Here is a 25371-nt window from a genome sequence, read left to right on the forward strand (position 1 = left end):
GAATGTCTGCTTGGAAATGATCTGGAGTCCTCAGCATGGGCTGAGGTAGAACTCAAAACCCATGCAGCCATGCTGGGTATCCCTGAACTGGTGTGTGTCAAGACAAGGGCACAGTGCAGGGCTCAGGGTGAAAAAGAAGAGCTGGATTCAGGAATAATGGCTTAACCTTCCAAGAGAAAAGGACAGCAGAGTGGGCAACCAGCTTCAACACAGCACAAGAAACAGAACCTCTCTTCTCAGGAAGATGTTCTATCCCCTGAGGGAACTGAGTCCATGGAGCTGGGACCTTACCAGGTTGAGCTCTTTGGCCGGGGGGACCCTCAAGGGAACAGCTGTGTAAGAGGCAATAAACTTGTCCCTCTCTTGAAGGCCTAAGACAGCAAGCAGCTGAGCAAGAAAAAGGAAATGTCAGTGGAACTCACAGGGTCTATTGGGAAGATGGACTCCTTTACACTGAGGCAAGAGATCCCAAACCTGGTGCTACTAGGAGAGCGGTAGTGAATAAGGAGTTTAGGGAGTTCATTCTGACCTTAGCCCATGACATTCCCCTTGCTGGACATTTGGGACGAACCAAGACATGGGAGAGGTTAGTCAACCATTTCTATTGGCCCAATATGTCCCAGAAGGTAAGAGTTTTGCACCTCCTGTGTCACCTGTCAAGCCAGTGGTAAGACAGGTGGCCATCCAAAGCCCCCCCTCATTCCACTTCAAGTGGTGGGGGTCCCCTTTGAAAGAGTGGGAGTGGACATAGTGGGTCCACTTGAACCTCCCACAGCCTCAGGGAATAAGTATATCCTAGTAGTAGTGGATCATGCTACTAGGTACCCTGAAGCAATTCCCCTTAGGTCCACTACTGCCCCTGCAGTAGCCAAAGCACTCATTGGTATATTTACCAGAGTGGGATTTCCTAAGGAGGTGGTTTCTGACAGAGGTACCAACTTCATGTCAGCTTACCTGAAACATATGTGGAATGAGTGTGGGGTGACTTACAAATTCACCACACCATACCATCCACAAACCAATGGTCTTGTTGAGAGATTTAACAAGACACTGAAGGGCATGACCATGGGGCTCCCTAAAAAACTCAAAAGGAGATGGGACGTCCTCTTGCCATGCCTGCTTTTCACCTACAGAGAGGTGCCTCAGAAGGGAGTAGGGTTTTCCCCCTTTGAGCTTCTGTGTGGCCATCCTGTTAGGGGACCAATAGCTCTTGTAAAAGTAGGCTGGGAGAGACCTCTCCGTGATCCTAAACAAGATGTGGTGGACTATGTACTAGGCCTACGTTCAAGGATGGCAGAGTACCTGGAAAAGGCAAGTAAAAACCTTGAGGCCAGCCAACAACTTCAGAAGATGTGGTATGACCAAAAGGCTGGTATGGTTGAGTTTCAGCCAGGGCAGAATGTCTGGGGTCTGGAATATGTGGCTCCAAGGGCACTCCAGGACAAATGGAGTGGCCCTTACCCAGTGCTAGAAAAGAAGAGTGTAGTAGACCTAGGCACTAGCAGGTCCCCCAAGGGGGTGATCCATGTTAATCGCCTCAAACTCTTCCATGACAGGGCAGATGTAAACATGTTGATGGTTACAGATGACGACCAGGAAGCAGAGAGTGAACCTCTCCCTGATCTCCTCTCCACTGATCCTAAGGATGGCACAGTCCATGGAGTGATCTACTCAGACACCCTCTCTGGCCAACAGTAGGCTGACTGCAGGCAAGTACTCCAGCAGTTTGCTGAGCTCTTTTCTCTAACCCCTGGTCAGACACACCTGTGTACCCATGATGTGGACACAGATGACAGCATGCCTGTCAAAAACAAAATATTTAGACAGTCTGATCAAGTTAAAGAAAGCATCAAAGTGGAAGTCCACAAGATGCTGGAGTTGGGAGTGATTGAGCACTCTGACAGTCCCCGGGCTAACCCAGTGGTCTTGGTCCCCAAACCTCACACAAAAGATAGCAAGAGAGAGATGAGGTTTTGTGTGGACTACAGAGGGCTTAATTCTGTCACCAAGACAGATTCTCACCCCATTCCAAGAGCAGATGAATTAAGACAAATTGGGTGCTGCAAAATACTTAAGTACCTTTGACTTCACAGCCGAGTACTGACAAATAAGAATGGCACCAGGAGCAAAAGAGAAAACAGCATTCTCTACACATGATGGGCACTACCAGTTTACTGTGAGACCCTTTGGCTAAAAGAATGCCCCTGCCACCTGCCAAAGGTTGGTGAATCAAGTCCTTGCTGGCTTGAAGTCCTTTAGTGCAGCTTATCTTGATGATATTGCTGTCTTTAGCTCCAACTGGCAGGATCACCTGGTCCACTTGAAGAAGGTTTTGCAGGCCCTGCAAGCAGCAGGCCTCTCTATCAAGGCATCTAAATGTCAGATAGGGCAGGGGACTGTGGCTTACTTGGGTCACCTTGTAGGTGGAGGCCAAGTTCAGCCACTCCAACCCAAGATCCAGACTATTCTGGGCTGAGTAGCTCAAAAATCCCAGACTCAAGTCAGGGCATTCCTTGGCTTGACTTGGTACTATAAGAGGTTTGTGAAGGGTTATGGAGCAATAGTGACACCCCTCACAGAACTGACCTCCAAGAAAATGCCCAAGAAAGTGAACTGAACTGTGGACTGTCAAAAGGCCTTTGACACCCTGAAGCAAGCAATGTGTACAGCACCAGTTTTGAAAGCTCTAGATTAATCTAAGCAGTTCATTGTGCAGACAGATGCCTCTGAACATTGGATAGGAGCAGTCCTGTCCGAAACAAATGATGATGGCCTTAACCAGCCTGTTGCTTTTATTAGCAGGAGGTTACTCCCCAGGGAGTAGCATTGGAGTGCCATTGAGAGGGTGGTAAGGAAATGCCTCCTTGGCATTGTTACCCCCTGACTTTTTGCCTTTGTTGATGCCAGTTCTGATTGAAAGTGTGCTGGGACCCTGCTAACTAGGCCCCAGCACCAGTGTTCTTTCCCTAAACTGTACCTTTGCTTCCACAATTGGCAAAGCCCTGGCACTCAGATAAGTCCCTTGTAACTGGTACCCCTGGTACCAAGGGCCCTGATGCCAGGGAAGGTGTCCAAGGGCTGCAGCATGTCTTATGCCACCCTGGGGACTCCTCACTCAGCACATGCACACTGCCTCACAGCTTGTGTGTGTTGGTGCGGCGAAAAGGACTAGGTCGACATAGCACTCCCCTCAGAGTGCCATGCCAACCTCACACTGCCTGTGGCATAGGTAAGTCACCCCCTAGTAGGCCTTACAGCTCTAAGGCAGGGTGCACTATACCAAAGGTGAGGACATATGTGCATGAGCACTATGCTCCTACAATGTCTAAGCAAAACCTTAGACATTGTAAGTGCAGGGTAGCCATAAGAGTATATGGTCTGGGAGTTTGTCAAACACGAACTCCACAGATCCATAATGGCTACACTGAAATCTGGGAAGTTTGGTATCAAACTTCTCAGCACAATAAATTCACACTGATACCAGTGTGCAATTTATTGTAACATGCACCCAGAGGGCATCTTAGAGATGCCCCTTGAATACCAATCTGACTTCTAGTGTGGGGCTGATCAGTTTCTGCCAGCCTGCCACAACCAGATGAGTTGCTGGCCACATGGGGAGAGTGCCTTTGTCACTCTGTGGCCAGGAGCAAAGCCTTTATTGGGCGGAGGTGCTTCTCACCTCCCCCTGCAGGAACTGTAACACCTGGCGGTGAGCCTCAAAGGCTCACCCCCTTTGTTACAGCACCACAGGGCATCCCAGCTAGTGGAGATGCCCGCCCCTCCGGACACTGCCCCCACTTTTGGCGGCAAGGCTGGAGGAGATAATTAGGAAAACAAGGCGTCACCCACCAGTCAGGACAGCCCCCAAAGTGCCCTGAGCGGAGGTGACCCCTGCTTTTTGAAATCCTCCATCTTAGTTTTGGAGGATTCCCCCATTATGATTAGGGATGTGCCCAACTCCACTCAGGGAAGAGTCACAAAGAGGGTGTAGCCACCCTCCAGGACAGAAGCCATTGGCTACTGCCCTCCCAGAGCTAAACACACCCCTAAATTTAATATTTAGGGGCACCCCAGAACCCAGGAAATCAGATTCTTGTAACCTGAAATAAGAAAAAGGACTGCTGACCTACAAGCCCTGCAGAGACGACGGAAGAGGACAACTGATTTGGCCCCAGCCCTACCGGCCTGTCTCCTGAATTGAAAACCTGCAACCAGCGACGCATCCAACAGGGACCAGTGACCTCTGAAGCCATAGAGGACTGCCCTGAACCCCAAGACCAAGAAACTCCCATGAGCAGCGGTCTGCTCAACAACCAGTAACAAAGTTACAACTTTTCTACAACTTCCAAAGACTCACTCTTTCTGCCGGAATCGTGGGACTTCACACTCTGCACCAGATGGCCCCCCCGGCTCGAGATCCAGAGAATCAACACGACAGGGAGGACTCCCCTGCGACTGCAACCCCGTGAGTAGTCTGAGACGACCCCCCCTGGACCCCCACAATGACGCCTTCAGAGATAATCCAGAGGCTTCCCCTGACCGCGACTGCCTGTAACAAGGGACCCGACGCCTGAAACAAGCACTGCACCTGTAGCCCCAGTGCAGGAGTGACCCCCAGGCGACCCTTTGCCTATCCCAGGTGGTGGCTGGCCCGAGAAGCCCCCCTGCGCCCTATCTGCACTGCTAGAGCGACTCCCGGGTCCCTCCATTAAAACCAATACAAAACCCGACTCCTGCTTTGCACACTGCCACCCCTGTGCCGATGAGGGTGTGTTTTGTGTGCCTACTTGTGTCCCCCCCAGTGCTCTACAAAACCCCCCCTGGTCTGCCCCCCGAGGACGCGGGTACTCACCTGCTGGCAGACTGGAACCGGAGCACCCCTGTTCTCCATAGGCGCCTATGTGTTTTGGGCACCTCTTTGACCTCTGCACCTGACTGGCCCTGAGCTTCTGGTGTGGTAACTTTGGGGTTGCTTTGAACCCCCAACAGTGGGCTGCCTGTGCCCAAGAACTGAGACTTGTGTTTTATTTACTTCACAATCTAACCAATACATACCTCCCCTAGGAACTGTTGATTTTTGCACTGTCCACTTTTAAAATAGCTTATTGCCATTTTAACAAAAACTGTATATGATATTGCTCTAATTCAAAGTTCCTAACTTACCTGTGTGGAGTACCTGGCGTTTTATGTATTTACTTCAAATCTTGAACTTGTGGTTCTAAAAATATATTAAGAATATATATTTTTCTATATAAAAAACCTTGGCCTGGAGTTAAGTCTTTGAGTGTGTGTTCCTCATTTATTGTCTGTGTGTGTACAACAAATACTTAACACTACTCTCTGATAAGCCTACTGGTTGACGACACTACCACAAAATAGAGCATTAGAATTATCTGATTGTGCCACTATCTTACCTCTAAGGGGAACCCTTGGACTCTGTGCACACTATCTCTTAATTTGAGATAGTGCATACTTCCTACAACTATGGCACAAAGATGAATCACATAGATAAACTGAGTATTTGATAATTCTGGCTGTTGCCTTCCTTATCATTTCCATATCCTTACATGGTAGATTGACGTACTCATAAGTCAAGGTCTTCAAGAGTCATGCAGAGGATGGTTGGCAGTCTTCAGATGGCACACATTTCATTGCTAGGTTAAGAAGGTTTGAAAACCTGGTATTTCTATTATTCTACTGGCTATTTCAATCAAATCTCACTACCATGACTGACATGTCCCCTACTGTGCTATTAGAATCAGAGTAATGTTTGCCTCCTTGACTTTGTTGATCATCATGGATATGAGTGGAATCAGTGGAACAGTGTAGATAAATGTTCCTGACCACTCTACCGAGAATGTATTCCTTTGAAATTGGTGGTGAAGGTAATTGGACGTAAAGTCTTAGCATCCTGTGTTTGTATGTTTTGAAACAATTAAAACGACTGTGCCTAACACCAGTAAGTTCAGCTCTCAATCACACATGATTTATTCTTGCCTGCTTAGTCCGTCTGCCAGTGTTTTCCTATACTGGGAGGTGTATTGCTACCAAGAGGATCTTCTTCTGATTTAACTATTTCCATAAGACCTATGCTATTTTAGAGATGATGTGATTTTGTGCCCCTCCTGCTTGCTTAGGTAAAACATTGTGTTGGTGTTTTTATGGATCTTCACTACCTTCCCTGTGACTTCTCTGTGAAATGCTTTTAGTGCTAGGAATGTAGGCCTCAGTTCCTACAAATGTATGTGTTTCTCTGCCAATGAAGACTAACCTACATCTTGAGAAACAATAAAATAAAACATAGGGTGAAAAAACCCCTTTAGATGTTCTGAGATACATGCAGCATGAGCCAATAAAAAGAACTGAGGATGAGGCAAACTGACAGTAAAGTTCAGGCTCCTAGATGGAACCTTCAAACACCTTGAACAAGCAATAAATATTTTTCATCCATGTGCTCTTTGAACTTGTCAGGCACCTTTCCTATAATTTTTCTCTGTCATATTGGGGTGTTCGAGGTTAGCCCGAATACTTTGCCTATTGTATAATATAGGATGTTAATTTCCATTAACATTAGGGAAAAGGTGGCTTGTATTGTCCTTGGAGATAGGACCTGCTCCATGCACCTCTCGTTCAAGACAAATGTTTTTTGCTTCATAAAGTGAAGTGTTGCAGAGTACCATACACTGGTGAGAATAGTCTAAGATTATGATCAGTAAGGATCCTGCAATGCAGTTGTGTCTTTTTATTGCCTCTTGTGGTGCCTACTATCCCATGCTTTTTAGGTTCCCTATCTGTGAACTCCACCATGTGAGGGATGCATCCAAGGGGAAGGTCACTCTGGACATTAGTTGCTAGAAATATCTCCATTTTGTTATGTTCTGTGATGTCTACCACCCTTCATTACAAAACTAGACAACCACTAAATCATCCCAATCCCCTGTTGACTGTTACCATGTCAATATAGAAAAGATTCACGGTGCAACATAATATTAATTTATCAACTTCTATTAACTTGTTTGCCTAGAATATACAGACTTCAGTAATAATGACTGCCTTGAGAAATAGTTTGTGCCTCTAATAATGTTATGTATGTTTTGTATGTTCCGAGCCTTTAAAGAAGACTAAAATACAAGACAATTTACCATGCTTCTGTCCAGTAGAAGAGCCGCCAATAACAGCCAGTGATTACAGGGGTCAGTGCAAAATGAATAGGAGTACACTACTATGTAAAAAACATAAGATAAAACAACTCTCCTCAAAGTACTCAATATCCCAAGGTAATATAAGAAGAGTGACGTAGACAGCAGAAAAGCTAATAAGTACCGGCAGACGGTGGATGACTGAACTGTTGGATGTGACTGTGTGCTCGCCCTCTTGCATCATGGCCATCTCCCCACTGTCATCCGAGGCATCTGCCAGGCTATTGACACTGCTGCTCTGACTGCTGGCACTGATAGACATGCTGGGCACTGAGTGGCTGCTCTCCATACTGTTGATGGTGCCTGTCCGATGCATGAACTGCTCCACCTCCTGCAATTCAGAAACAAATTGAGCACCCAAAAGCACATCTGAGTTTCAATATTGAACGCAACTTATTTGACCCTGCCAACAAGCTCAGATGTTGGATATGCAACACTAATCAACAGCTCTGCTAAAAAGGTAAGTTAACTATATAAAAGTGGATTGTAATCTCAGTTTTCAATCATAGAAATGTTAACTAAATTCATAAACACTAAGGAGTGTGGGATCAAATAACCCTTTACAAAAACCACAATACATGCCTATCTGAAGGTACATTCTTGTTTACGAAAAATACAATTGGCAACTTTATATTAAAATGAATGCTTGATTACACCCACTTAAACTTTTAAATTCCCTTTGTGAAAAAGGAGAAGAGGAAAATGTGTGTAGGTAGGCTTTACAGGCTCGTAGACAGGAAAAACACTGTTACACCATCCTGTATCAAAACATGGATGAATTTAAGGCCCAAATGAAATTCGACCATCCAGAAAATCAAGTAAAAAAACATGCTAACAATCAAAAACAGAGGCCTTTTTACTTACATTGTGTTGTTCCTGCTTGTGGGGCCATTATGCTAGTGATCTGAACACATGGTTGTAAGAAGCTGGCTCTTTAAATGATATATCAAAATGAGATATATTGTGCAGTGTCCAGGGGTTCCCTCATCAGTGGACAGGGCTTACCTTAGCAATCCCAAGATTCTCTTTTAGGCGGTAGTGTTGTTGAGCAGCCTTACCCTCATAAAAGTGTGAGACACTTGAAAATTCACAGTGTCAATAAATGTGACATGACTCAAGAAGGAGAACCACACCAATTTACAAAAATAACTAATATATATACATATACAGAATCAGTTTGAGGTAAGTATGTTTTGCAAGAAAATTCTTTACAGTTTAGAAAAGTTGATAGTGTAATTTCTGAAAGCTGCAATGCAATCCTATCAAGGAAGTCAAAGACGGCAAATCTTGCACAGTTTAGCAACTTATGAGGCCAATCTCCTGGACTGTAGGTAAGTTCTGGGCAAGGGTCAGGACCACACCAACAGACCGCACTGGGCAGCACTGGGGCTACCGGGTGCAGCGGTGTAGAATGGCGTCAGTTGCCCAAATGTTACTCCATGGGGATCGTACGGGGCCAGGAGTCCTGCGTCGTTAAGGTTTCTCCACCGGGGCACTCGCAGTTGTGGGGCCTGCATGCAGAGGCTGCAGGCGTCGGAGGGTCCACAGTGATCAAGTCCGGGGTGGACTTAATCTCCGGAGAGCTGGGGAACCACACTGGCACCGCTGGTCCACTTCGACTCTAGCTGTGCAGCAGGGGTGTAGTGGTGCTTCCAGGCGTCCAGATTTTGGTGGTCCGGAGTCCTCACAGGTCGTCTTGGATTGCCTGTACATGAATGGAAGCAGTTCCGATGCTTCACTGGAGTTCCTGGGTCTATTTAGAAGGCAAACGCGCACTCCCCCACTGGGGGGGGCACAGCATCTGCAGGATGAGACAACTTTGGAGCAATTTGGCAGGAGCAACAGACAGGCAAGCAGGGCTGAGTCCAGGTCAGATTCTTCTGCCTTTGCGGCTCTTCAGTGTCCTCCTTCGTAGGTTGCCAGAATCTGATCTCCTGGTACCAAGGGCTTCCCCAAATACTACATTTACCGGCATTTCGGGGAGTAAAGGGTAGTAGCCAATGAGTTACTTACCCCTGGGGTCACTACAACCCCTATATGACCACTTCCTGTGGGAAATGGGCATAACCCTGTCCCAAAGTTCCTAAATCTGCCAACGCCAAGATGGCAGATTCTTAAAAGTTGTGTTCTCTTCAGGCAGCACACCTTTGGGGTGGGACTGACCTGAGGGGTTGACGAACCTCCCTCAATACTAAATTTCCCACATGTCCAGATGCCAAATGGGCTCCGGGGCAGAGGGGATGGCATCTCCCTTGTGAGGGAAGACAGATCTTCATACCAAGGCAGGCAGTCTTCTTTGAAGGTGAAGGTGTAAGCACCTCTCCCAGAGCAGGCTTAGTTCACGGCTGCCTTGAGAGCAAAGCCTCTCACTCTCTGGGGGGGCAGACTTGTGTCTGGTGGTGGGAGGCTGGCTAAAACTGGTCAGCCTGCACACCAGTAGTTGGTAGTGGTTCAGGGGGCACTTCTAAGGTGCCCTTGAGTGAATGTATTAATAAATCTGCCACTGGCATCAGTGAGAGTTTATTAATATGAGATGTTTGACACCAAACAACCCTAGTCTCAGTGAAACCATCAAGATAGCTGGAGAATTCTTAATAGCCAGTGTCCAGAACCTACTTAAAATGACTTCCCTGTTTACTCACTCTGTCTAAGAATCCACAAAGACATAGCAGGGGCATATCTGCTCTTGTGGGTGCCACTCAGTGGTTTAAAATGAAAGTGGGAAATAACTCATCATAGAACTTAAAGCATCTCCTAAATGCTTTCTTATTTTCAAGACCTACTACCTTTAAGGTTTTCATTTTAAACTTTTTCTGGGCCATCTTGCCATTTGCACACGATCAAATTAAAGAATTACCTGTGCATGAAGAGGTTAAGAGAGCTCTGGGCTTCTCATCCATAAGCCTTTATCGGGAAGTGGACCTTAGTAACTCCATGACAGTATCCATGATCAGGTAAGTCTGAGAAATCTGCTTCAGCACCAATAACTAGGTTAGACAGAAACATTCCTTCTTAAAGAATCTTAAAATTCTGCCTCACCTCTCTTAGCAGTTTTTCTGCAAATCTCGGTAAACAATTCCAGAAAGATCTGGTGTAGCAGCTCAACAATGTCTTGGCATTTGCTATTTTCAAGCCTGTGGTTGCTCTACAGCACATTTCCCTTCCAACTGAATCCATCAGCTTGCTCTCCTCACTTGGAGGAACAGTAGAAGATGTGACAGCAATTTCTTTGCTGCAGACAATAACAGAATTAGGAGGAGAATCCATTCTAAGGCAGAGAGGATCCTGGTCTGGTGCTTTATATTTCTTGTGCAGAAGCAGATTTCTCAGATGCTAGAGGGACATTCTAAAAGGCTGGGCTCCGGGGGTGATAAAGTCCAGAATTAAGTTGGAATGTTAAGCTTTGCTGTTCCCCTAACTAATACTTCATTAAAATGTATTTAATGTCATACATTCACATTATTACTGCAGATGGAGTTGGTTCATTCCAGAGAACAATCTCAGAAAGCAACAGTCAATAAAGGAGGACTATGGAGGTGAAGGATCTAGACCTCTAGATGTCCTATGAGAACGTGACCCCTCTGTTTTGTCTAGACCACTTTGAAGGAGAAAGAGACCTCCAGAGAGATTTAAATCTAGTGCGTGATCTTTGTGTGCAGTCTCCTTATTTGCAGACTTTGCTCGCACCGGTGTCACATGAGGGACCACTGGTGACTTCGACTGCTATGGTGACATCAAAGGTAGTGGAGAAGTAGGCAGTGCTGTTGAGAAAGACAGATCTCCTTAAGCGCACTAGGCAACTAAATGACCGCAAGCGTTACATCTCCGGTGGGAGAACTCAGAGTTAGAAGACTATGGCTCTCTTCTCTTTTTGAAAAGACAGAGATAATCAACTGAAAGCCTCAAATCTGAAGGAGATCCTAAGGGTTGTCGTGGTGAAACAGATGGTCTCCCCATCAATGGAGAAAGCCTCTTAGGTAGCAGTGTTGAAAGTGCCTCAACGTCTACTTACTGTGTCTTCAACATCACAGATTTCCAAGTCATGGAGTTGCCAGGCCTTAACAGTGAGCATGCTACCACAGTAGCAGGTCTTGACGTTGAAGGAAAAAAGTCCTCTCTCCTTTCTACTAAACCCATTAGATCTACCTCTTTGACAGTCCCTTCTGCATGAGGAGGGTGCTGAGGTAGATAAGTCTTCTCTTCCGCCTCGGACAACCCTGAAGCTGCTTTCTGAAGTCTCTCCTGCAGCTTGAGCAGCCTGATCTCCTGCCATTCCTTGGGGTCATGTGAGACATCTTCTGACAGTACCCACAGTCTTTAGGCACTAGCACAGGTGCCCCCCCCCTCCAAACTTCAGATCCATTTTCCTGGACTTTGTATGTGTGGGGCTGCCATTTTACGCATGGACTGGACATAGGTCACTTGCTATGTCCATCTAGTAATGGTAACTCCAAACCTGGACATGTTTGGTATCAAACATGTAGGAATCATACCCGAATACTGTTGCAAGTATTGGAAATATGATTCCATGCATTCTGGGGGTTCCTTAGAGGACCCCCAGCATTGCTACCACCAGTGTTACAGGGTTTTCCGGGCAGCCCAGCTGCTTCCACCACCACTCAGACAGGTTTCTGCCCTCCTACAGCTTGAACAGCTCAAGCCCAGGAAGACAGAACACAGGATTTCTTTGGGGGGGGGGGGGGGGGGGGGAGTAACACAATCTTCCTTTGGAAATAGGTGTTACATTGCTTGGGAGGGGTAGCCTCCCCAAGCCACTGGAATGCTTTGAAGGGCACATTTGATGCCCTCCGTGCAAAAGCCAGTCTACACCGGTTCAGGGACCTCCAGTCCCTGCTCTGATGCAAAACTGGACAATGGAAAGGGGAGTGACCACTCCCCTGTTCATCACCACCCCAGGGGTGGTGCCCAGAGCTCCTCCAGCAGGTCCCTGGGGTCTGCAATCTTAAATCTAAGATTGGCAGGGACCTCTGGGAGCATCTAAGTGACCAGGTCAGGCAGCTGACGTCCGAGCCCCCTCCTGATAGGTGGTCACCTGGCTATGTGACCAATCCCCCTTTCTGGGCTATTTAGGGCCTCTCTCTTGGGTGAGTACTCAGATTCGGCTTGCAAAATTCCAGCAGGGCTCCTCTGAAACCTTTACTTCGACTTCTAGCCACTGGAACCACGACTGGACCCTCCGGGAACTGACAATCTGCATCCACGACGAAGACTTTGCTTGCAACATTGTTTCCAGGGATCCTTCCAGCTTCTGCAACATTTCCCCAGCTGTGCATCCTCTCAGGGCGGCAAGACTTCAGTCTGCACGAGAAGGAAGAAGTAATCTCCCTTTGAGTGAAGCAGTCACTACCCTGCATCTGCAGACACCAACTACAACAACGACCGGCTGCATGATCTCCTCTCATCCTGATCTGCGTGGATCCTGCATCACAGGTGGTGGTCCGGAGTAGTTCTCTTGATCCTCTCTGCCGGCTGTCCGACTTTGGTGGCAGTAAGCCCTTGCCTTCCCATGCAGGACAGTACTTCCGTGCATGGCTTCTCTTGCAGCTGCCAAGGCTTATTTGCATCTCCTTTAAGGGATCTTCAGGATCCATGTAGCCCCAGCACTCCTTCCTGCGACACAGCCCACTGCGTGCTTCTCCTCCAGCATGGGATTCTTCTCCAGTCGTGCTGCGTGGGCTCTTCTGTGACTCCTGTTTCCTCTTCCAGTGGATAGTCTGTGGGGGCTGCCTCTTCTTTGTACTCCTTGCCTTGCTAAGGGTCCTCCTAGGACTGCTCCCATGGAGTAAGTCCTCCTGGACCTTGCTGGTCACCAGCAGCGCAGCTCCACTTTTGCTTCACCGCAACTTCTGCCTTTGCCAAGGCTTGTTGGTGGCTTTTCGACACCACTGACCAACTGCTATCATCCATCCGGCGTCGGACGTCAACTGCATCCTCCAGGAACTCCCCACCTGCTCCAGGGCTGCATTCCTGGCCGTCTTCGTCCTACCGTCGACCAAGTCCTGCATCCAAAGCTGGGTGGGTAGTAGCTCCTACTGCTCCTGGACTCTTCGGCAACATCTGGACTTGGTCCCCTTCTTCCACAGGTCTTCCTCGTCAGGAATCCAATGGTGGTTTCTTGCAGTCTTGTCTGGGTGTTGCATTTCCTTAATTTCCGTCATTTTGGGTGGTGTGGGGAAAATATGGCAATTTACTCATTTCCTCCTGGTCGCTAGGGAGCACTGTGGTACTTACATTTGGGGTTTCCTAATACCCATCTCCCCTCTACACATTCCACTTACCTAGGTGGGCGTCCTGTGTTCGCATTCCATTTTTCTAGTATATGGTTTGGGCTCCCCCTGGGATCACTATTGTCTATCTGCATTTGCACTGTTTTTTATCACTTTCTATGCCTATTGCTGATTACTAGTGCACATATCTAGTGTGTTACTTGCCTCCTATTGGAGGATTGCCTCTCTAGTACTTTTTGGTATTGATGTCAATAAAATAGAGTAACTTTGTTTTTGCAACACATTGTTTTCTTTCATATGTGTAAGTGCTGTGTGACTACAGTGGTATTGCATGAGCTTTGCATGTCTCACAGATAAGCCTTGGCTGCTCATCCACAGCTACCTCTAGGGAACCTGGCTTCTAGACACTTCTTACACTACACTAATAGGGGATACCTGGAATAAGGTTCAAGTAACTCGGGTACCCACCAAACACCAGGCCAGCTTCCTACAATGACCATCTGCTTGTGACCAGTGTGCTGAGAGGCATTCTTGCAACAGGTGTATATGCAGTGGGGCATGAAGCACGAGGACAATGCAGGAGGCCCCGCTCCTAGTACGTGCATCAGTTACTTTCCTGAATTGAAGATTAAAAATATGGCCAAAAAAGAAACTAAAGTTACTGGAAATCTACCAGGCTTTGAGGATTGGGATAGGTCTTGCACCAGCGGCGGCACTGAGTCCAGAAAAGGGTGAAGCTGTATGGGCTAAAGGTGAGATTTGGTGGCATTAATTCTGAATCACAAGCTGTAGAAAAGAAAGATGGTTGCTTGAATTTGTGTTAGACACTGTTGCAAGCCCTCACGCTTGATCAGCCAATTGTTTAGCTGTGGAGAAAATGTGTGCCCCTACTTTTGAGGTGGGTAGCCTCGTCTGCTAAGCATTTGGTAAACACCTTTGAGGTTGTGAGAATCCTGATGGACAGTACTTAAAAACTGGTAGTGCTGTCCACTTACCATAAAGCGAACATAGTGCTGGTGAGCAGGATGGAGAGATAACCATCCTTCAAATGCAAGGTGGTCATGAAGTCGCCTTGCTGCAGCAGGAGAATAACATGCTTTCTAAGGAAATAATCTTAGAGGGTGGATCCGTTGAGGGGGCTGAGGTTGAGGACTGGTTGAGAGAGCTATTTTTCTGGGGGTTTATAAAAGTTCAAGGAATAAAGCCCTTTGCTCTTCTGTTATAAAATAACGTGCTCTGTCCCCCCTTTGAATCGGAGTGTTTGCACAGCAAATAAAGGGAGGACATCTGAACATAGCTTTTGTCAACTTAAGAGCGGCTTCAGACCTTTTTCCAAGGGCTTTACTATGGGACTTGCTGAAAAGCCAAGGTTTACCAGATGACCTCTTGGTATAGATAAATAGACTCCACCCAAAAAATAAGCCAAAGTCCGTTGGTGCCATGGAGGCCAAATTACAGACACCAAACCCATCAACAGGGGCATGAGGCAGGGGAGTGTGTTGGCACCCACTCTATTCTCACTATTTATCAATAATGTTGTGCAACATCTGCTAAAGAGCATCCATGACTCCGAAAATAGGCAGGCACCAATACCTACACTACTGTTTGCAGACAATACTATCTTGCTATACCAGACACCGAAGGGACTGCAAAGACTATTAGTTTTAACAAACTACTGCACTACCAAGGGTCTTGAAATCAACTAACAAAACAAGATATATGGCCATAAAACTGCACACTTCTTTGAGAAAAAAACAGTTTTACAAAAACTGGAGTATGTGACCAACTTCAGCTATCCTGGTATCACGATAGACCCTAAATGGTCATGGAAAACCCAAATAAGCAAATTTAAAGCTATTTTATTGCAAAATTCAATGGCAATTGGTAAAAAGCCACTAAGTCTAAAGCAGCGTCACCAGCCTTAGAAGTTTATAAGCATAATCCCAAACTGCAGCCCTCTATGGGGTAGAACTTTGGGGAGTGAACAACCTTGATGCACTTATTGTAGGTGAGAAGACATTTGAAAGGATGTTGGTATGCCTTCCTAAACACACACCTATGGTACCATCGTATTAAGACATTGGCACCAGGTGACTAGGACATATAGCTGCTTTGAGACCTCTACTAATCTGGGTAGGCCTCTGGGTTACACATTAACTTACTTGTTACAAGGAGGGTTTAATAGAGATTATGGGGCTAGCCACTTTTGTTACTCTCCCATGGTTTCACCATATTCAGCCCTGGTTTAATAAGTTAGGTTTGAGCTGCTATTAGAATGACCATAATTCATTAACAGTACTCTCCAAGAAAGTTCTAAAACAAGTTTACTGGGAATACATATTAAACAGCACTTGCAGCAACTCCAGTATGGAGAGGCATACAGCACAATTTTAAGGGCATAACCATTCCCAGATTCTTATTTGGATTCTGTGCAACCGCAATTAGTGAAAACTCTATATGAAATTCCGCTTTGACACCCTCCAGATAAAATCAAACATAATCAGATGGACATCTGGCCCTACTGATGAGAGGGATGCCAAATTTACTTAAAATGCTGAAGAAAAATCAAGCACATTTTGTTCTTTTATCTGGTTATTGCTAACTCGAAGAAAACAAAATTGAAAAACTTAAGTATAGTAAAATGGGGACCAGGAGATATTTAGAATCATGGCGAATTTTAAGATCAGACACTTTGCAGCTTGTAGTATTTTGTCTCCGCAGGTACCTGTTTGCCATAGGCCTAGTGGGGAAAAGGAAGGGATTTACATTTTAACGTGGTAAAGGAGCAGCATTTCCCCTCCTTCCTCTCTTCTTTAACATTTTATTAAGTTTTATTATTCAACACGTAGTTATAGCATAATGCTGAATTGTCAATATTTTTACTGCCATTGGCATTTGTATTGTATCGAATTGTACCTTTTGTTAGAGGAGGCCGAGGTGTTCCTTTAAGGTGTGCATACAGAGTAGAATGTTTGGCAGGGTTCAGAGAGGCTCTGGACAATACTACTGTTGGAGTATGTCTGGAACGCAGCAGTACAAGCTAATTTCTTCCCAGCTTGGGCGAAAGCCCTGGTATCTTCCCCCAACACAAAGGATCAGGGGTGGATGTGTGGTGAGTCAATGTTTGGAGGCAGAGATTAACTTGGAGAGGGTACCGCTGCTACTGCTGGAGTTGTTTCCCCGATATTTTTCTTTTGTGTATCCCCTGCCCCCTTGCTGATCATAGGACTGCTGCTGCTGTTGTTGGTATGACTCGCATTGTTCTGAGGAAGTGGCCTCTGGTGCGCTCTAATACTGCTGTCTACAAAAAGAGCCCCTGGTGGGTGGCGTTTGGAGGAGCCCCACAATCCTGGCTATTTCTACATATTTCTCTTTTTTTTTTTTTAACAGGAGTCACTTGCATACCAAATAGGTGCTCGTCACTAAAGGGTGATTATTAAGGTGATGTTGCTTGAAACCAGAAATACACAGCCATGAGGCACTAGGTAGGATTACAGAGGTGTTAACCTGCCTGGTTACTGTTTCAGGGTCATTTAAAGCCACATCGAAAACAAGGCAAAATGTAGGGCTACCCATGTAAAAAATTGTTCTTTCCTACATGTCCGCCCTCCCCCGCAAACAAAAGAGGATGAAACTAACCTTCACCTAGAGAGTCTTCATCTTCTAAGTGGAAGAACCTGGAAAGGCCATCTGCTTTGGCATAGTCTATTTTCCACTGTGAAGTCAATTCCCTGTAGGGAGACAGGCCACCTTAGCAATTTGGGGTTTTCACCCTTCATCTGCATAAGCCATCTGAGAGGCCTGTAGTCAGTTTGAACAAGGAAGTGAGGGTCAAACAAGTATGGCCTCGCCTTCTTCAGAGACCAAACCACAGGGAAGGCACCCCTCTAAATGACATTCCAATGCTGTTCTGTGGCAAGTAACCTCCTGCTAATGAAAGCAACAGGTTGGTCAAGGCCATCATCATTGATTTGGGACAGGGCTGCTCCTACCCCATGGTCAGAGGCATCTGTCTGCACTATGAACTGCTTGGTGTAATCTGGAGCGCTGAGAACAGGTGCTGGGCACATTGCTTCTTTCAGGGTGTCAAAGGCCTTTTGACAGCTCACTGTCCAGTTTAATTTCTTTGGCATTTTCTTGGAGGTCAGTTCTGTTAAAGGGGCCACAAGGGTGCCATAACTCTTCACAAACCTCATGTAATATACAGTCAGGCCAATCAATGCCCTGACTTGAGTGTGGGTTGTTGGCTCCACCCAGTCCAAAACTGTCTGGATCGTGGCTTGCAGTGGCTGACTTGGCCTCCACCTACAAGGTGGCCCAGGTATACAACCTGGCCCACCCTATCTAGCACTTGCTTACGTTGATAAGTGAGGCCTGTCTTTCTCAGAGACTCAAGGACCAACCTCAGGTGGATCAGGTGCTCCTCCCAGGTAATCTAAAGACAACAGTATCATCATCATCATCAAACCGACTTTATTCGGCTTTCAACAAGCCATAAAAGTATCAAGTAATAGCACATTAGTAATAAATATGTATAAGAAAAATTATAAATAAATAGGGAAGATAATAAGACACATCCTTAATTCATTCAAGGACAGGTATATAAAACTTGATAAATTTACATCAGTGCAAAATCGAGTTCAATTACAGTATTTTCTAGAGAGTGAGGAGTTTACCGGAAATTCCAGATTTTCAAATAAAATTAGTTCAGTACGCCCATAGACTTCCTTACAGAGTGTACTGTACATAAAAAGTTTGCTAAAATTCCACACATTTCAATAGAGGATAAAATCTGTAAGCTGAAATACGCGTCGCAGCACTGACGCAAATTAGTCGATCTTAAAAAAGGCAATAAAAAACGTTTTCTTGGTATATCATAAAATTTACAAAAGAGGACCACATGCATTGTAGATTGGGGAGCTTTCGCATCACATGGACATACTCTTAAAACTGTACTCCAGTCACACATAATCGGAAAGGTTACTAGCCGATGGAAGATATTTAAGCGGAATCTTGTAAGAACAAATCGATGTCGGGGATTTACCACGCTTACGAAGTAGGGCTGGACTGCATCCGTCGACAGAATTAGTTGGTTAGACATTACTGTAGATTTTTTTGATTCCACTTCCCATCTCTGTTCATCCAAGTGCTTCAAAGTCAGAGCCCTCAAATCTCTCCTGGTTATTTTTTCCAGTGATTGTGGGTTTTGCTAATATGCTTCGCAGCCCATATTTTTAAAAAAGGTCATAATATATCTTAGCCAGGGAACTCTAAGCGAGTGTGTTAGATTCATGCAGTCGGATAGTATGGCCTGGTTTAATCCGGTATGCTCAGAGGTCCACACTTTATGCCATAATAATAGAGGCTGTATCTTAAATAGATCAATTACAAAGTGGACCCCTAGTTCCGAATGGCTAATAGATGATGACGTGCTATTTGGTGCCATTAGCAGGTATCTCAGGAAGTCATTTTCCACCAACTGAATCGCATGGCAGTTCGTATACCCCCAGATACATGCTCCATAAGTAGCCGTCGGGATACATTTGGCTTTGTAGATTTTTACCATGTTTGACGGGGAGATCCCCCCTAGTTTTTTGGAAAAAATCTTCAAGGCCGCCGTTGTTTTAATAATCTGGTCTTTTTTTGTTTTCACGCAGTGTGCCCAGGTGGCCTGTTTATCAAACATTATGCCCAAATATGAGAAGGTGGGAGCTATCTTCACCTTGTCCTCGTGAATAGTGATTTTATAGGACTTGCTTAGTTTCCTGCCACAGTTCATTATGAACGTTTTCGAACGGTTGACTGTGAGGCCCAGGGCTGTCATGTAATTTATACAAGTGGTTAGGAGTTTCTGGAGGGCTAGCGGTGTCCTGGCCATGAGTACTGCATCGTCTGCGTAAAGGAGTGCAGGGACGGGGCGATTGCCTATTTGTGGAAGGTCTTTACATTTGCTTATCAATTCACTTTCTAGGTTGTTTATGTATAATGAAAATAGAAGTGGTGCGAGAACGCAGCCTTGACGCACCCCTCTGTATATGCCAAAAGACTTAGTGCATTCCCCTCTCATCCCGTACCTTACACTTGCTCTGCACCCAATATACAGATCTCTTATGAAATGGACTATTGTTGGTTCGACCCCCATGCTTATTAGAATATCCCATAACTTTTCATGCAAAACACAGTCAAATGCTGAGGACAAATCTATAAAGGCCAGGTGCAAATTACCCTCTCTGGTCTTCGTATACTTCCCCACTAGGATAGTTAAGTTCAGAGCCTGTTCCACTGTACCTAGTCCTGTGCGGAAGCCATACTGCACTGGGGATAGAATGTTATTTTCTTTCGCCCATGTTTGGAGTCTATTTAGAATTATTCTCCCCGCTAATTTGGCTGATGTATCGAGGAGAGAAATTGGCCTATAACAGGCTGGGTTAAGGCGATCCCCCTTTTTGTATATGGGTATGATGATAGAATGGCGCCATGTTGATGGTGGGCCTTGTGTGCAAATGGCCCTCAGTACCTGCGTCAATAGAGGGCCCCATAAGTCGGTGTTAGCTTTATATAGGTCAATTGGAACACCATCGGGCCCTGGCGCTTTCCCGGCTTTGCTTGTGTTTATAGCTTCTACTACCTCCTCTAAGGTAAACTGAGGTGATACTGCTAGGTGTCGATCTTCCTCAGGGTCTGGGACTTTTAGAAGGTCCAGAGGAACTCTGTCATTGGGTTGACAGTATATCTTAGAAAAGTACGTGATCCAGTCCTCTTCCGAAATTGCAATTTCCATTCTAGGGGTATTATTGTCCCCTAGAACGGGAGTATTTATTATTTTCCAGAAGAGGGCATTGTCTTTCGTCAGACTAGCTCTGTGTAGGTTGTCCCATGACTTCCCTCTCAAAGCGAGTTTCCTCTTTTTTGTGGCTGTCTTGTATGCCAGTCTGCAGATACGTATTTCAGTCTGACATCTTATGGGGGCACTTAGGGCTTTTTTTTTAATCTTGTGTGCGCTTTCGTACAATCGAGGTCAAACCAGCCGGTTTCCCTTTTCTTACCCCCTGCCCCTCCTGTCCTAAACGTGAGGGCTTTTTTTACAGCGTAGGTTATCTGTTGGAAAGCACTTAGACATTGTCCTGGGGCTGTGTCATCACTAAGGCAATCAAGGAACACTTGGGTATGTTCACGTAATATATCTTTTAATAATGCCTGTGGGTCAGTCTGAGTCCATCTCAGTATATAACCATTACCCGGGGCTAGTACAATATCGTTTGCCATCGTTACCTCTCTGGCTTTGGCCTGTGTGCCAGGGATTAGTGAAAGTTCCAGGCTTTGAGGGAAATGGTCGCTTATTGCGATGTCGTGGATTATGTAATTAGTAAAATAGTGTACAAAATGTGTTGACATTAAAATATAATTAATAACTGTATTTGCACCCCTTCCATTAAAGGTTGGTTTAAGCTGTAGTTCTTTGGAAAGTAATTCATTTACAAGAGACAAATTATGTTTTTGGGCCACTAAATTCATTGCCTCTCCTTGAATGTTATGTGAAAAGTGCGGTCCTATGCCGATGTCTTCGGTATCCCAACCACACACCTTTCCTGTGGGTTCCTTGCAAAGATGTACATTAAAGTCGCCCCCCCATATAATAAGAGTCTCGCGTCTATTGCTCGCACATATTTCCTCTAGGTCCTCACCCATCTCTGTTAACGTTTTGGGGACTTCTCTATGCGTTGCATTATTATAGAAGTTGATGAGTACTAGGTGCGTGTTCTGATCCAAGTTGCATTCAATCATTTGATAATAGGTTTTTGTGATTTGCATTTTTGGGTTACGTAGCCATGCCTTGTTTGAGATATATGTGCATAGGCCTCCCTTTGGCCTGCCGTGATTAGCCTGTACAGCTGGTGTATGAAATGTCTTGTACCCATTTATGTGGACTGGATTTAATGTCCAAGTCTCCTGAAGACAGATACAAGGAAAATCCCCAATGAAATTCACCCAAAGCTCGTTATTGATCTTATTAGTTAGGCCTGCCACATTCCAGTAAAGTATAGTTGTTCCCATATATTGATAGGGTTGGGGGTGCGCCTCCTCTATAGATGGTAAGGGTGGTACATCATCTTGAGTATAGATTATTGGAGGGAGTTGGTTTCCCTGATTCAAACGGATGTCTATGATGTTCCTATCAGGTACCTTCTCGCGGAATACATCTCCCCTGTTCTCGGTAGGTGTTTCTTTATTTACATCCAGGGCAAGATCATATGGAAAATCTATCTTGTTCCTGTTTAGTCAATCCAAATCTTCTAGCGTTGTAAGAGGTTGAAATCTATTACTAAGAGGATTATGGTCCAGGGTATTTGGTACTTATTAATTTACGGGTTGTAGATTCCTAACATTGCGCCCCGAAGATCTTGAATAAAAGAAACCCAAGGGTAGCAGTGAAATTCCTTGACAAGTGGCTTGTCTAGCACCTAATTTGTGGATGATACTATGCACCAAGTCTGGGGTCTTGAATGAAAGAACCACACAGTCTGCTTCCACTACTTTTTCCCTGTTTCCTATCCACTTGACTCTTCTTGCCATTTTTATATAATTAAATAGGACCCCCACGCCCCCAGGACCCAAACGTGTTCCTATCCAATTCAGGGCCTTATTCCTCAATGCCGGCCACGTTTCCCGGTGTTGATCACCTATAGGGGGAACATTTGTCAGGACCACAACGTATGGAGTTGCCTCCGGAGGAAGATGTAAATGGTCACTAGGTATATATGTAGAGTTCGGGGGTCTTGTTTCAATATATTGAGACCTTCCTTTGTCTGTTTGGGGAATATTTGTCCTAATTAGTGAGGGAGTGTTGGGTAATGTGGAAACTTGTTTATGATTAGTAGTTGGTACTGGTGGGAATGAGTGTATATGGCTAGTACTTGCTGATATGAATGGTACTGTGGTTTAATCAAGAGCTTTGAGAACGAGTGTGGGTCATTAACCTTATCTAGGGGTATAGATTGGGAATTTCGCTCGAAATTCGAATTTGGCAATATTAAACTTGGGTTTTGTTTTCGGTCGTGTAAGGCCTCTGGGTGTAAAGACTTTACAAATCCCATGCCTGCCTCGACCCTGCACTCCACTACTTTTAAGTGTTCCAACAGGGAATCCAGTTTGGCCCCGAATGATGATTTCATGCTATTTATTAGGTCACAGAGGTTGGCTAGGAGAGATCTAGTCGTATCTACTGGTTTAATTGGAAGTTTCTTCCGAGATGACTTCTTTAAGGGCTTTCTATCGAGTGTGGGTACCGAATCATTCTTAAGAGATTTTTTAGGGGTGTTGTCTGCCTTCTCTGGCGCCGGCTTCCTTTGGCGTTTAGCTACAGGTGAAAGGTCATCTAATGAGAGGATTGAGTCTGAGATATTTGGAATGCATCCATTTTTATCTGTTGCATCTCTGTTCAATGCTTCATTATTACACCTTGTAGAATCATCAGTTATCACCACGTCCGTTGGAGGTTGGGTGTTATGTTCTTTGGATGTCAGGATTTTCCCCTCTACGTTAGCAATTTGTTTATCGATCATACCCATGGCCCCTGAGATGTATTTTAATATAGAGGTACTGTCTTTTAAGCTTGGGGGGTGACTCAATTTTGAGTGCTTTCTTTTCCCCATATTTTATGTGATGTCACTCTAAATCCGGTATGAGAAAAATGGGGTATTTATATATAAGGTAAGTTACGCTTAGTTAATTGTGTGCACCAAAATAGCACCACCCCAACTAAGATAATTAAATGAATTGGCAGAAAGTAAAATGTATAGAGAACACTTTGCCGACAGGTAGCAATCTGTTTGAGTATAAGTTAGAATTTAAAAAGGAAAATAAAAGAAGGAAAGGATAAATTGTCACTTGTTTGTCCCGCGTATGGTAGCTCCTGGGATATTCCTACACTTGGTGTCCCACCAAAGGCTGAAGGCGAATCCCAAGGTTTCCCAAAAGAAGCCACTGGCCGGGTCAGGATGGACGATAGTTCCTTTGTCTTCTCAATTCCGGTTAGCATTTCTCTTTCCTTTATAAGCTAGGGCCCTCAGAAAGCAGATGAAAGAGGGGGGGCCCAGCCCAGCCTCTTCCTGGCAATGACGGGCAAGGACGGGCAAGGACGGGCCCGCCCTTGGCCCGGGCGCGTCCCGCGCAGCGGGAGCGCGAAAAGAATTTAAAGGGCTCCTGCCCTTCACAGTGTCCCGGCTGCAACGCGCTTCCCGCGACGGCGGGAGCGCGAAAAGAATTTAAAGGGCTCCTGCCCTTCACAGTGTCCCGGCTGCAACGCGCTTCCGCTATCATCTAGATATGCTGCACTGAAGTCTTCTAACCAAGCCTGGACTTTGTTCACCAAACTCTGGAAGGTGGCAGAGGCAATGTTTAATCCAAATGGCCTAACAGTTAACTGAAAATGACCATCAGGAGTGGAGAAAGCAGATTTTACTTTTGCTCCACAGGTCAGATCTATCTGCCAGAACCATGATGTGAGATCAAAAGTACTGAGATATTTGGCTGCCCCTAACATGTCAATTAGCTCATCACCCCTAGAAATGAGGTGAGCACTGTTTTTTGTCACATAATTGAGTGCCCTATACTCCACACAAAACCTAATGTCTTTCTTTCCACCCTGGGAACTAGGCTTGGGGACTAAGACCACTGGGCTGGCCCAGGGACTTTCAGAGTGCTCACTGACTCCCAATTCCAGCATCTTGCTGGCCTCAGCTTTGATGCTCTCTTTTACATTGTCAGTCTGTCTATACATTTTGTTTTTGACAGATAAGCTGGGACCAATGTCCACATTATGTGTGAACCAGGTAGTCTGACCAGGGGTCAAGAAGAAAGGCTCAGCATACTGCTGCAAGACTTGCTTACAGTCAGCCTGTTGTTGGCCAGGGTGTCTGAAAGGACCACTCCCTCAACTGAGGCATCTTTTCAATTGCTGGAGAGGAGATCAGGAAGAGGTTCACTTTCTGCTTCCTGTCCCTCATCAGTGACCATGAGCATGGTCATCTCAGCTCTGCCATGATAGGGTTTAAGGCAGTTAACAAGGATAACCCTTCAATCTTTCAAGTATGGGGTAGGGCCCTTTCCATTTGTCCTGGAGGGCCCTAGCAGCCACAGGCTCCAACATCCAGACCATCTGCACTGGGTGGAACTCCACCAGTGTAGTGATTTGGTCATACTAGTGCTTCTGGAACTCTTCGCTGGCCTCAAACTTTTTTTTAACCTTTTTCCATGTACTCAGCCATCCTAGAACAAAGACAAAGCACATAGTCCACTATGTCCTGCTTAGGCTCTCTGAGAGGTCTCTCATCCCTCCTTCACAAGACAAAGTGGCCCCCTTACAGGATACCCGAACTGAAGCTCAAAGGGAGAACAACCTACTCGCTTCTGTGGCACTTCTCTGTAAGCTAAATGCAGCCATGGCAGTAAGGCATCACATCTCCTGAGTTTTCCAGAGGGTCCACCAATCATGCCTTTTAATGTTGTGTTGAATCGCTCAACAAGGCTATTGGTTTGTGGGTGATAGGGGTAGTGAACATATAGGTCACACCACACTCAGCCCACATGCGTTTTAGGTGTCCATACATGAAGTTGGTACCTCTGCCTCACACCACCTCCTTTGGAAAGCCCACTCTGGTAAATACACCAGCTACTGAAGGGGTAGTAGTAGTCCTCAGGGGAATTGCTTAAGGGTACCTGGTTGCATGATCCACTATAACCAGTATAAATCTGAATGCTGTTGGAGGGTCAAGGGGAGCAACAATGTCAATCTCTTCCTTTTCAAAGGGAACCCTAGCCACTGGAAGTGGAATGAAGAGGGCCTTTGGGTGGGCACCTGTCTTGCACTGACTTTACAGATGGCACAGGAGCTACAAAACCCCTTCATCTATTGGGACATACCT

The 25371-nt window shown here is 45.7% G+C and overlaps 1 protein-coding gene across 8 annotated transcripts in view; it reads right to left on the minus strand.

Moving 5' to 3' along the window:
* TAOK2 (TAO kinase 2) overlaps positions 1-25371 on the minus strand; it is an 873025-nt gene that overhangs the window by 384086 nt on the left and 463568 nt on the right. For all 8 annotated transcript variants that reach the window (XM_069244102.1, XM_069244103.1, XM_069244098.1 and 5 more), the window contains one exon: positions 7324-7530. In XM_069244102.1, coding sequence (XP_069100203.1) covers positions 7324-7530 — 207 coding nt within the window. The remainder of the gene's footprint in view (positions 1-7323; positions 7531-25371) is intronic.

This window comes from Pleurodeles waltl, chromosome 7, assembly GCF_031143425.1.
Source record: "Pleurodeles waltl isolate 20211129_DDA chromosome 7, aPleWal1.hap1.20221129, whole genome shotgun sequence".
Classification (NCBI taxonomy): Eukaryota; Metazoa; Chordata; class Amphibia; order Caudata; family Salamandridae; genus Pleurodeles; species Pleurodeles waltl.